Genomic DNA, 12,635 nt, shown 5'->3' with positions numbered 1-12,635 from the left:
TATCCGGTCACTGCAACCATACAGCAAGGTCCCCCCCTAACAAACACATTCTCAAAACCCCCTTGCTAATGACAAGCTTACCTTTCTTTTTAATTTTTGTTGGTTTAGGTGGCTTCATGTTGCCCACCACCTTTTCTGCATTGACCTCAGACAATAAGCCCTCCTGCTGCTCCTCTTCAAAGTCATACACAGAGACATCCACGTCTTTGCCTTCCTCAGTGTAACGAAGCTTACTCTTTTTGTTTTTCTTTGTTTTTTTGGCTGGTGGCTGATAGTCTGGATCTTTTTGCCAATTGGGATCTTCCTGTGGCTGGAGTTCACCTTGTTCCAATGTCTCCACCTCACCATTTGCGCCCACTTTCACTACTTGGAAGCCTTCTGGTAAAGGCAGAGTGTGGCAGATCATGGGCTCTCCTTCTTGCAGGCCTCCTTTGGAAACCTCGTTTTCATAAGCTCCCTGAAGCTCCTCCACAGATGTGGTGGCAACAGGTACAGTCACTGGAACAGGTACTTGGACCAGCTGAAGCTCACCGAGGTTTATAGGCTGCTCTTCCATATTAACAACCTGAAGAGTTATGATCTGTGTGTCATCCACCGTGGCCTCTGTCTCCTGAGGCACCGCACCTTCCATGACTTCAGTCTTCATTTGAAGAAGAGTTGGGTCCAGCTGTTCCATCATCACCATCTGCACCCCGCTGTTGACATCCTGCACTACTTCACCTCCGTCTGCTTGGTTTGGTGTTATATGACAAGCATCGTCCTCCTGTCCACCTTCACGGCGTCTTTGATAGGTTTTTCTCTCTTTGCCCTTAATAAAAGTTTCTGATTCCTCCACAATAGCTTCAACTGCCTCACCTTCCATTTCACCTTCTTGCTGTAAAAACAAAGAGAGAAAATGAATGCTGCACATCATCCAAGGTATTTTAACAATTGCACAAAGCCCACAGAGGGACAAGTGGCCTAACAGAAGACAAGCAATGCAACAGCTGCAACATATTGCAGTTCTATTCAGCAAACAGAAACCGAGAATTAAGGATTAGTTTCTGCTAGCCTCCTGTCCCTGTAAACCAAGTCAGTCTCAGAATGCTCTCAGAGGTGAGACGACTCTACCAGTTCCTTGGAAAGGAAGGAAAACAGAGATGAAGTGATATACATATTCCCACTTCTCAAAGACTGTAAATCCTACAGGCAAGACATAAGTAATATTACTCTTTATTGAGCTTCTTTAGTATTTCATTTAGCAATATCTGTCACTCTTTGGCTATAAATATCAAAAGCAAAAAAAATACCGTCACAAGCAAAAAACTTTCTATTTAAACTATTACTTTTGAGAACTACAAAGTTTGTTCAGGGAGAAAAAGCACTAAAAATCAAGTACAAGAATTTAAGTCTTCAAAGTTACTGTATATATTCTTAGCTGTTTGAGAGTGGAAACGGTTATTTCCTATATGTTTAAATTTCTCTGCACACTTGACTGGTACCGTTATTGAAACAAAAATAAAAAAAGACATGATCAAGTTATTCAAGCATACTGTAAGCAGCCTGAGGTTCAGTTCCTGCTCCCACCCCGGGCACTGCCTGGCCTGAGAGCACAGTGCCCTCCTCCGGCTGAACGAGCAGCAGCAGGGCTCAGAACAGCTTCACTTCGGTGTAAGCGATCTGCACTCAGAGCTGGGGGACTCGGAGCCTTCTCCTGAGAACTGGGTTAATTTTACCCACCCAGACCCAAGCACACAACAGTGCTAAAGCTGTTTGGGAAGGCTGTAATTCTGAACTGTTGTAATTCTGAACACAGCCATACACAAGCATAACATTTTATGCTCTTCTTTCTCCCCAAACCATCCAGCACTCTTCTCAGCATTTGCCACGGAATATGCAATTCCTGTACTCTGATTCTGTAGGAAGGTTGCTTCAAATCATCATTAAACAGTTATGTCTTTCTCAAAAAAATAAATAATAATGCCAGTTTCCCTATGGACTTCTGATAAAATTCCAATCCCAATACCAGATTTTATGACTTCCACATTTTCCTATTATATCACCTGACCTTTCAAGACCAGACCTGGTTTTTCAGCTCAGCAGTTAAACCTCATTATCACACTAGTTTCAAATGTCTACACAATCTTGGATATTTATTTTGGAGATACATGGGTACATATACATGAACACGAAACAGCTAATGAGGACTGATGGCTGTGTTAAGAGTTACAAGACACATTATTTTTAGACTAGCTTTTCTAATATTCTCCACTTCTGCTGGGAGAACACAGTTCTTACTGTTCTTCAGCCTGTTCTGTCTAGGGTCATCTATTTACACGTGGTCTTGATACCGGTTGCATTTCTTTTGGGCAGCAGCAGTCTCCAGGGGGCACCAGATACCCAGAAATACTGGCATATGGCTTCACGCGCACTCCCTGCAGGGATCCTGCCTCTCCTTTCTTTAGCACCCCTCAGCATTTCAAGTCACAGCAAATCCATATGGACAAACAGCTGAAGTACCCGAGATGATGCAAGTACTTAACACTAGCCAGCAGGAGATCAGAACAGAGATTTGCTCTTTGGCCTAGAGCAGCTGTGAAACAATCAGAGCAAATTGTCTTTCAATTATCTCAAGTATTTGTAGGGATAGAGAAGGAGAAGCCTTTTCAGGTGACCAAAAGTCTCACAGGAAAGGAAGGAGAGAGCTAAACAGAAGAACACGATAAATGGCTGAGGTGGGTGGGAATTAACAAAGGATTTCTGATAAGGCCTAAAAATACTGAAAACCCATGTGCAGGGCTAAGGCAATTCTGTCTTGATACCTTTTAGTGGAACAAAGCAGAGGCAGCAGTGCTGGAAGGTTTGGGGGGGCTCTCAGATGGGAGCTCCCATCAGACCCGCTGCTGAAGCTGGCAAAAACCTTGTGAGTCACTGACAGGCCAAGGCTCACACATGTGGCACAGATGGAAGGACTCAAAGCCACTCAGCGAAGAAACCAAGCCATCCCTGCCCCTTCTCCTTCGCTAGGGACAAACATCTCTTGCCCCAGAGCTCCCCAGCACTATCACGATGTCCTCCAGAGGTGAGCCAGCCGCATGGCAGCAGCACTACCAGGCGGGTCTCAGCCCCGGCTCGTAACCAAGATAATTCAGCAGACAAATGAGGATTTACTCCTGCCTATTCCATGCTATGAGATATGCTCCGTTCCTTGCAGTAAAAATAAATTGATCTGAAAAATGGCTGTATTTTTAAGCCAGGTTCTTGTCACCAGGGGAAGCGCTACAGTATCTTACAGAGAACTATCAACGATCCAGGCCACGCTGGCAGCGTACCACCAAAAATAAAAAAAGAAAGCCGCATAAATGTACAGACGGTGTCTCAGTTATCTCAGTGAGTCTTGGCCAGCTCAGAAATCGTGTCCAGCTGCCCAGGTTTGTCCCCAAGAAAGTCTGATTCTTCAGATTAAAATCCTCCTGCAATGCATGCATGAGGATGCACGGGATGGCCTCCGAACTCGAGGGGAGGGCAGGCAAAAGATAGGGGCTCTCCCCTACTGGACCAGCCCTCTGGAGCAGCTCTACCTTTGCACTGCCCATCCAGCTTCACTTCTCTATCTTTACCTTCAAGTATTTTTTCTCCTAAAAACCACAGAGCCTCTGAAATCAACAACTAGCACAATTCTCACATAATAGTTCAACCATACCTTCACACACCTGCTCCCTCAACAGTCTCTAACAATTCAGATGAGACACAGCATCACTAACCAGGTCAACGCACTGTCACAATCCAGCTAACCAGATAAAAAGCTGGAATGCCAAAAAAAAACAGATCTAAGATTATTCCAATAGGTTAATGAGTTACTTATCTAAAAAACTGAAGCAAGCAGAAATATGATGGGGGCAGCTTATTCAAAAAAAAAAAAAAAAAAAAAAAGAAAGAAAAATCAAGATGTTGCTTGAGAGAAAAATTTAATTCCAGCCAGCCCTGCTGACTGCTGCACAGGAGAAAGTCTCAGACAAGCTACAGCACAACATTTTGCCACCCAGGGCCCCTCACAAAAGCCTCACAGTTAACTGACACAGCATTCATCCTGAAAGTTTAAAAACTTAACATTCAGAAATATGATTTCAGAACACTTCCAGTACAGCACAGCTGACAAAACTCGCAGTAACAAAGATTGAGAGACACAGCATTCAATTAACGCATTCCCGCAATAACATTAATCTTAGTCATAGAGGCATTAAAGACAACTTGCTGTGGATGTCAACGCAGACTGTACAAACCCAGAGACAGTTGTTTACATATTAGGACTGCTAATGCCATTGCATGTTTTTCTAGCTGGGTTATTTATAATAAAGCTACAGTCACAAAACAACATTTGCCTGCCTCTCAACTGCCTCTGAAACAAACCCCGAACCGCATCAAGCTTCATGGACCAAGTAACAGCAAGTATTTATTTGTTGCCAAACAAAGCACGGTCATTAAGAACCGTGGGACATTCAAAGAAATTGTATATTGTGGCTTTAAATCTACTTTTCAGTTCACTTGAGACAAAAAATCAAAAATCAATAGGAACAATGAAGCCAAGAGCTAGCTGTCAATATTTTTTTGGCCTTCATAAAGTAACAAAAGCCTCTGCAGCTGTACCAGTGCAAGCAAAAGCAGCGTAACATTCAGACTGAACTCGAGTCAATCCACATACACATCCCACTCCAAAAGCGTCACGGCTTTGACACTGATGGATTAGACAGTTACTAAAATTGATATGGCAGCGGAAATAAAACTGTGTGTTAAAACATAGGAACCTTGATGTTTCTCCTGCATACCTCAAACTTTTGAGACTTAAAGGGAGGAATAAGCAAAAACTTCACCTAACGGCCCCCAGTCATGCAGTGCTTCTGCCACCTAAAGCAAGAAAAGGATTTAAAGAAAAAAGCATACATCCAATAATGCATTTTTTTCTCATTTCCCAACACGTATGTCTTTTTAATTTTTTTAAGGGCGTTAGTAGACAAACAAATGTGCAGGAGCACTTGGCCATTCTCCTTTCCCCATCACAAAAATATCTACAGCTTTCTTTCAAAAAGCCTCCCACTAGACACAGAGATAATGCAGATAAACTGGTGAGCTTCTGCATTTGTTCCAGCAGGGCTTCACTGATAAGAGATGAACACGCCATGAATGCAGCACAAAGCATTAAGTATAGATGTTCCTAGCACTGCTCTTATAATAAGATTTAAAGTTGATTAACACCAACTGCTTCTACCACTCCTCATCACGGTCGCTCTCAGTCTCCTGGGCTTATTGATAGCACTCCTCTATCAGCAACAAATCCAGAACCTGAACTCGGTGCATGTGCCTCCCCCTTCATTTAAAAGGATGCCAATTCTTCTTCTCCACAGTGTGGCACTAGAACCAAAGAAATCCTCACAACTGGGAAAGCGATACAGAGGTAGGGAAATAGCTGCACAGAGGGCCGCAAGGTTGCCAGCTGGGGGCTCAGCACTTCCCAAGCACAGCTGTAAAGGTTTTGAACTCAGGATGGTTCTAGAAGTAGCTCAGCCATATCTGCATGGTACTACACTCCAGCCAAGATGCTCAGATGACTCAAACAGGCTCGCTGTGCAGAACACCAAAGACCAAGTGTTTAAACAGAATTCAGATTATAAAGATTGAAATTTCCTGAGACTCTCACCCATCTCTGCTGCTAATTGTCCACAGAAATCTAAAAGATTAATAGGGACAGATTTGCTTAAGCATCTGATTATAAAAGTCATACAAAGGCTTAATCTTGTGTTGAACTCTTTAGGAATACATGAGAGAACCAACTTTTCCCTCTTTTTTCTTTTAAAGGTAAGCCTACCAAATGTCAAGCTACTTGACAATGCTCACAAAGATTTAGCTAACAGGTAGCAGCATCACATGAATAACCTGGGGTAGGATATCTTCACAGTGCTATCACATGCAAAACTTGCCAGATTTACTACCATCAGCAGAAATTAAGAAGCTGAGATCAGTTTATTTTGTAAAGTAATTTTCTCATGCTGCAAACTTAAAGCTTTCATTTGCCTACGTCCACTGGCTACAACTGCTACGCCCATCTCCAGCTGCTTTGTTTCCTCCTTGCCACCCAGAACCTGGCACTGAAAACATTTAAAAAATAACATTACTTGACAAACATCTATGACAACTTTTTTTCTTTAGAAAAGAAAAGCTCATTAATTCACTAGTAAACAATTACTTGGAGAAATATTTTACCATCTCAGAGAATAAGGAAATTAGGAAAAAAAATCAAGAGGCCTAGAATTGAAAAGTAACAAGTTCATCAGGGGTTAATAAATGCTTCTGGTTTCTCAGTGTATGAGAAGAAGCCTATCAGTATGTATGAAGAAACCAAGAAATATATAAAAAGCTACGTGAATGACAGCTGCAATTGCAGTAAAGGGTTACAAGCACGCAGCTGTAGGATGGCTTCCTGAAGCACTGACCCTTAGGGACAGGACACAGGCAGGCAGCTCTGATAGCACTTCAAGTCCTGCTGGTAGTTACTTAACCAAGGTGCCTCTGCTGGGCTCCCTAAACAGGGCAGGGAGAAGAGCACGTTCTTCCGGGGAATGATTCAAAGCATTTAAGTGGATCCCTATGCCAAATTACCAGCCAGAGGAACCCACCTTTCTTCCCATTAATCAGATGGGACAACAGATCCTTAACTTGTACAATGATTTCACAATCACTTTAACACAGCAAAACACCATGCTGCCGCTCAAAGAGCTGGCCTCACCTTTTCCTTTGCACTGCTAGAGTAATTCACTCACCTGCATAATTAACTTGATCAATAACTAACTCCAGCTGAAAGTTAATACAGGAAAAATGGTTAATTATGTCGGAACATGTTCAATCCCTCACGTAACTCCCCATATGAATGCTTGGGCAGACAGGGTAGGGGAGCAGGTTAAAAGTGCCAGCGCCACTCCAAGCAGCAGTGAAAAGCAACCACAACACCAGGAGCCTTCATCCCAGAAGCCAGTGGCTGCACTGAGCCATGTCCCTCCACACTGTGCAGGTGCCATTGCGCAGTGACATTGCTTTCTCTCACACATTTTGCAACCCCCTGGGTCACAGCCAGTTTGTGGGCACCTCTTCAGCATCCCTAGTATTCAACTGTCACCAAAAACACACTATTTCATCCAATTAGCTCTTCACTGTGAACCAAAGGTACTTCATTGAAGGTAGCACACTTTGGGCCAGCTGTTATCAAAATTAATCTTTACCTTTTTGCCTTTATTATGCACTCCTCAAGAGCACGGCCAATAAATCTCCCTGGATGCAGGACAGTCAGCACCACGGTCGTCGTGGGCAATGAATTAGAATTACAATGCATCTGTGACATTTCTACAGCTACCTCAAGCCTTTTACAGAAGACATTTCCAATGTCCATAACATATGAAAGCAATCTTCCCAGCTGCTGCTCCTTCCCCTGTCCACCCAGGGATTTTACCAGAGCTCTTTCAAACGTGCCTCAAGAGATAACACAAAGTGATGAGAACTTGCAGCCAGCACCAATACCTATTTTTCAGTGAGTAGTGCACACCAGTGGTTTTCTGCTATTATTTAGGATAAAGTTAACCTGTTGATTTGGATCAAGAACTCAGGGGAAATGCTCTTGTAAGACATGCAGAGAGAATATATATATACACTAGGCTTCCCAGCAAGACAGAAGGAATCTCAATTCCATCTTTCCTAAGCAGTTTGTAGAACAAACTCTCATGATTTCTGCACCTCACAGGGGCAAAGGTGCCAGATTCACAGATCTTCCAGAACCAACGCTGATAATTCTGCCACTATAAGCTGTAGCCTACAACAGAGAAAAGCATAAGAGAATAAATGTGAATTACTTGAAACTTCCATTGAGAAAAACTACTTCAGTTACTGATAATGAATCCCACACACATTCAAGTCTCTCAGCCTACAACTAACCTCTAACAGTAAGCCTTCACGAAGAAAGCAGGCCAGTGGAAGAATTTCAGCTTTATCTACAGAAGTATGATGTATTTCCTTGTTTTTCCTGAAGATTTGCAAAATTAAAGCTATCTTAAGAAGAATGTAGTTGGGACACCTCTATTTAATATTCTTGTTCTTAAACCTTGTTCCATGCTTCAATTTCTCTATTGCTACCTAACATTCTTACACAACTAGTTTTACATTTCTCCTGTTTCTTCCAAAAAGTGCTACTGCAGTCTCACTAGATGACACCAGTTCTTCAGTCATGCACAGTACTTCTCTAAGTGAAAAAAGGGAAAATATGAATTAAATGTTCTCACACCAACCATTTTTCAGAAATAGTTCTCTTACATTAAGCGAGGTGTTCTGTTTTGATAACCTGATGGTTCATTTCAGAAGGACAAATATGCAATTTTATCTGGTGCAAAATATAGCAAGATTTATATTTTACAAATAACAAGCACTGAAGACTTCATTTTTCAGTTGATTAATAGTGTCTGGGAACTACTCAGTCCCTCCCCTCTTATAGCTCTTCACAATATAAAAGTGATGAAGGAGCTCATAAAAAGAGCAGCGGAATACTTGAAGGTAATAAATTGAGAACAATGGAAAAATATTTCAAAAGTCAAAACAGCCTGTGAAGTCAATTGCCACTAAAGGGAAAGTCTGATACAATAGGCAGATTTTTGGAAAAGATTAACAGTTTTATCAATAAGTATTTGTGGTCATTTCCCCTCCACACACATTGATTTTGAAGAAATCTTTTCCTGCTTTTTGCAGCTTGCTAATACCCTAAATGGAAGCGTGAATCAGGATACTCCGGCCATCTGATGCAGCCTTGTATGATAACAAAATGGCAACACCAGATACTACCACACCTGGAAAGAGACCAGTGTGACAAGTTTCATGGCATTCTGGAGACTTCAAAACAAGGCACAAATATTTGGATTTCATTTTCCTCCAGGGCTTCATCTAGATGAAGTACCACCCAGGAGCAAACTTTGGGGAAACAGCTACTCCTTTTATCTCCGCACAAACACTTATTAAGCAGTGATACTCTGCCCGTACAGGGGAATTCAAGCTTCAAATCAGAGGAGAAGGAAGTGCTCATCCCTGCGACGGCTGCATGAGTCCTGCCCCATCAAAAACAGGCTGTGCGTGCAGTAACTATTAATCACCTCACAAATTACACCCTGATGCATTTAAGGGAAACCAAGGTCAGTGCTAGTTGGGTTAGCAGCAGCTGTAGAGGTGTAGTTTGCTGTCCTTGCAGCAGGGACAGGAAATTCCAAGAGTTTTAGAAACACTTATGGGAGAAGGGTGGCGGACAAGAAAAACGCCTGTAGCCTTAATCAAGGCATCCTTCTCCTGAATCACAGATCGCAGGGAGTTCATCTGAATTAATAGGTGTTGGAACAGACGTAAACTGAATCTAAGCCACAGGAACCCTACACAGTGGTCCTCATGCTGAAGTTTTAAGTTGTTTAATCCATTTTACACACATCTCCAATTCATCTGAACTCAAGTTTCAAACATTTTTAATACACCACGCCCTAGAAATGCCATTAGGATCAGACTTCAAGCTAGACGAAAATCCCACAAGGGCACTCAAGCTAGGATTAAAAAAAAAAAACACAGAACTTTTCCACCAGGAGCAAGGTGTCATTTTCAAACACTCCTAACCCTGCCAAACAGCCATCCCCTGCCTTTAAACTGCCCATGTGCTCCCATCCACATCACTTCAACTATTCCTGGTGTTAGCACAAGTGCTTCCAAGACTGCAACCAACTGGTCAGGAAGTCAACCCAGGCCAGAACTCACCCAGCCCCAAAGACACTTATTTCCAGCCTCTGGCGTGACCAAACACTCGGGCCAGCCAACAGAGAAGCACAGTAAGAAGGCTTCTTCCAGCAGTGCTAACTTGAAGTGTTGAGGAAACTACTGCCTCAGCATGGAATACATGGCACATGTTAAAATCCCTTAATTTACATCATGTTCTTGATGCTTCTGCAATTCTGCCTGGACTGATTGGTTCTCTGCAATGTCAGAACACGCTCTGGAACTGAATGGATGAGTAGCAGTAGTAACACTACATGGAAGAGAAAGGGAAGATCGGTGAAAAAGCACTGTTTGAATGCTTAATGCTTGTTTAAATAGAAAATGTGTACTCCTACACTGCTATGAACAGCAGCATTGATAATTGCTTATGAACTCCCTCACTTATCAAACAAGCCTTAAACAAAACCCAGAGAGTGTTTCCATCAGCTTTTATCAGGAAGAACGACTGTTTTACAAACTCTTCTCTACCTCTTCTCAAATTCAACATCTAGTTCTTACAACCTAAATCTCTATAGATCTAGTGTGAAATTAACAGCACAATGCAACATTTTAGAGCTGGTTGTGTCTATTTCAGATGTCCTTCTTCTGCGCTGTGGCATACCAAATCACAACATAAAACTAGTCATTATTGTCAAACAAGTGTAAATTACACACAGCACAACCTGTTACATGCTGTCAAGGTAGCAGGTAACACTATCATACAGTAACAAAGTCAGCTCTAACACACTTCTGACCCTGTTACCCTGCAGAAGAGCCTCAGCTAGCTGAGGAGTTTTGAAGCCAGCTCCATTACCCTGATCAATTAAGAGCTTAAAATATTCACCTCCACAGAGCTAAAACAGTTACAAGACAGCACAGAACTTCTCATCTGTAATCCTGTTCAATCCGCAGTGTGCATACAGAGTAAAAACCCTGGGAACAGTAAGCAACCCTACAGGAGCAATTCTAAAGCGAAACACGTGCTCTTGCTCCACTTGGTGGAGCTGGCCAAACAGTGTTAAATTTCACACTGGTTTCCATGCCCTTTGAATTCAGGTACTTCTTCCCCTGGTTCTTCTGTCATTTATTCAGTACAAAGCACTCAAGTCTCGCTCCTGGCTGCGGTATATGTCCCTGGCAAGTCGATTTTTAATTGTTTATCAGTCTCAAAGAGCACTACTGAAAAACTTGGCAGAGAGCTGTGAATGCTCAGCGACAGCAAGCTTTCAAAGAAGGATCTGGAATTGATCTCTTTTTAGCCAACACTTAGTAAAAATCCCATCAGCTGTATACATCCACCGACCAGAAAAGGGGGTGCTCAGCAGGGAGCTCCACTGCTAAGGGCACATTACGACTGCTGCTGCAAGCTGCCTCCTCCACAGGTTCTGTGCACAGCGGCGGGCAGAGAACATCGCTTCTCTTACTGGGAACATCGCCTCTGTTAGTGGAATTTTTGCTCCTGACTCGTAACCGCAGGGAAGACCGCTATTTCCCCGAACTTAAGAACTTGTAAATTAACACCAAAAAAAAAAAAAAAAAAAAAAGACCTAGGAGTGAATGACTTGAGGACACCTACTGCAAAGCAACAGCCTCCTGCGTGCAACTGCATCGTCTGGCAAAATGTGCCAGGACTCTTCAATAGCACACACTTAGTTGAATGATCCTTTTTATCTACCTGTTTGTTCATCTTAACTTCGCTTTCCGTAAAATTTTGGCTTGAGGAATAAAATTCTGGTTTTCAAATCCAAGTCATCTGCTTGGAAAATGACTTCACAGTGGAGAGACTTGTTTTGGATATTTGTACCAAGGGCAGCCTCTTTGTAAGGGAAAAGAGACACAAAGCAATGGTGACCGTAGTTCTTTTCCACACTACACACAACACAAATTCAGCATATTTTACAGGGACATCTGGCCTTTACAGCCATCACCCTTCTCTTTCCAGAAGGTATATTCTCCTTTATGACACAATGCACTGGAGTTTCAGAGATGTTTTGCAATAAGCAGCTCAGCCACCACTCAAGAAACACCAGCTTACCAACGCACAACCCAAGGAACAGTTTCCCAGCAGTGCAAACGTACGTATTACAAAAATGCAAGGCGTATTTGTCCTAATCCACTGCACGTTAACGTCACAGAGCGTCACAGAGGTAAGAAAAGCCACTCCTACACTTGTTTACTGGGAAAGTAACACGCGCATTTCTGGCATAAAATGCCTTGCAGGAATTTTCCTTTCAAACAGATCTCTGACAGGTAGGTACGGTACGATAAGCTGGAAGGAAAGCAGGATAAGCTGGAAATTTAACAGCTCCACGTGCTGTTTTCTGAGCTCCTTAGTACACTGACAGATACAGAAAAAAGCCCAGCAGAGGGACACGAGACGATTTGGGGGCAGAATACACAACGACGTGTGCAGGTTGACACAGAGGTCTAACATTAGAACAGGTTACTCAGAGATATGGAAACTTTTGTTTCAGATACTGGAAATATTTGGTAGACACAACCTTAAACAGCCTCATTTAACTTCAAAGCTGCACTAAGGTAGGGGTTGAGCCAGCGTACCTCCAGAGATCCCTTCCAGACCAAATTGCTTTCCATTCTGCAACACAAGACTATGTAACAGTAAGGATAACCCAAAACTTCAAACACCAAGAGTTTTATTCATCTACACAGTTAAAACTATATGCTCTTAAGACAGATTTGTTGGTCTCACTCAGCACTCACTTCCATGCAAGTTCTAGGGGACCCGGAATACTTTTGCAGGATCCCAAACGCCTGCTGGATCTTAGAGGGCTGTTAACATACAGCAGCACTGTCATACTTGGCAAATTAGTAATGAC

The 12,635-nt window shown here is 42.6% G+C and overlaps 1 protein-coding gene across 5 annotated transcripts in view; it reads right to left on the bottom strand.

Annotated features, from left to right (window-relative positions):
- CTCF (CCCTC-binding factor) overlaps positions 1-12,635 on the bottom strand; it is a 34,801-nt gene that overhangs the window by 12,219 nt on the left and 9,947 nt on the right. For all 5 annotated transcript variants that reach the window (XM_027466478.3, XM_072043893.1, XM_027466477.3 and 2 more), the window contains one exon: positions 82-874. In XM_027466478.3, coding sequence (XP_027322279.1) covers positions 82-862 — 781 coding nt within the window. In that variant the 5' untranslated portion in view covers positions 863-874. The remainder of the gene's footprint in view (positions 1-81; positions 875-12,635) is intronic.

The sequence above is a fragment of the Anas platyrhynchos genome, chromosome 12 (genome assembly GCF_047663525.1).
Source record: "Anas platyrhynchos isolate ZD024472 breed Pekin duck chromosome 12, IASCAAS_PekinDuck_T2T, whole genome shotgun sequence".
NCBI classification, from domain to species: domain Eukaryota; kingdom Metazoa; phylum Chordata; class Aves; order Anseriformes; family Anatidae; genus Anas; species Anas platyrhynchos.
This window is presented reverse-complemented; position numbering and strand designations above follow the sequence as displayed.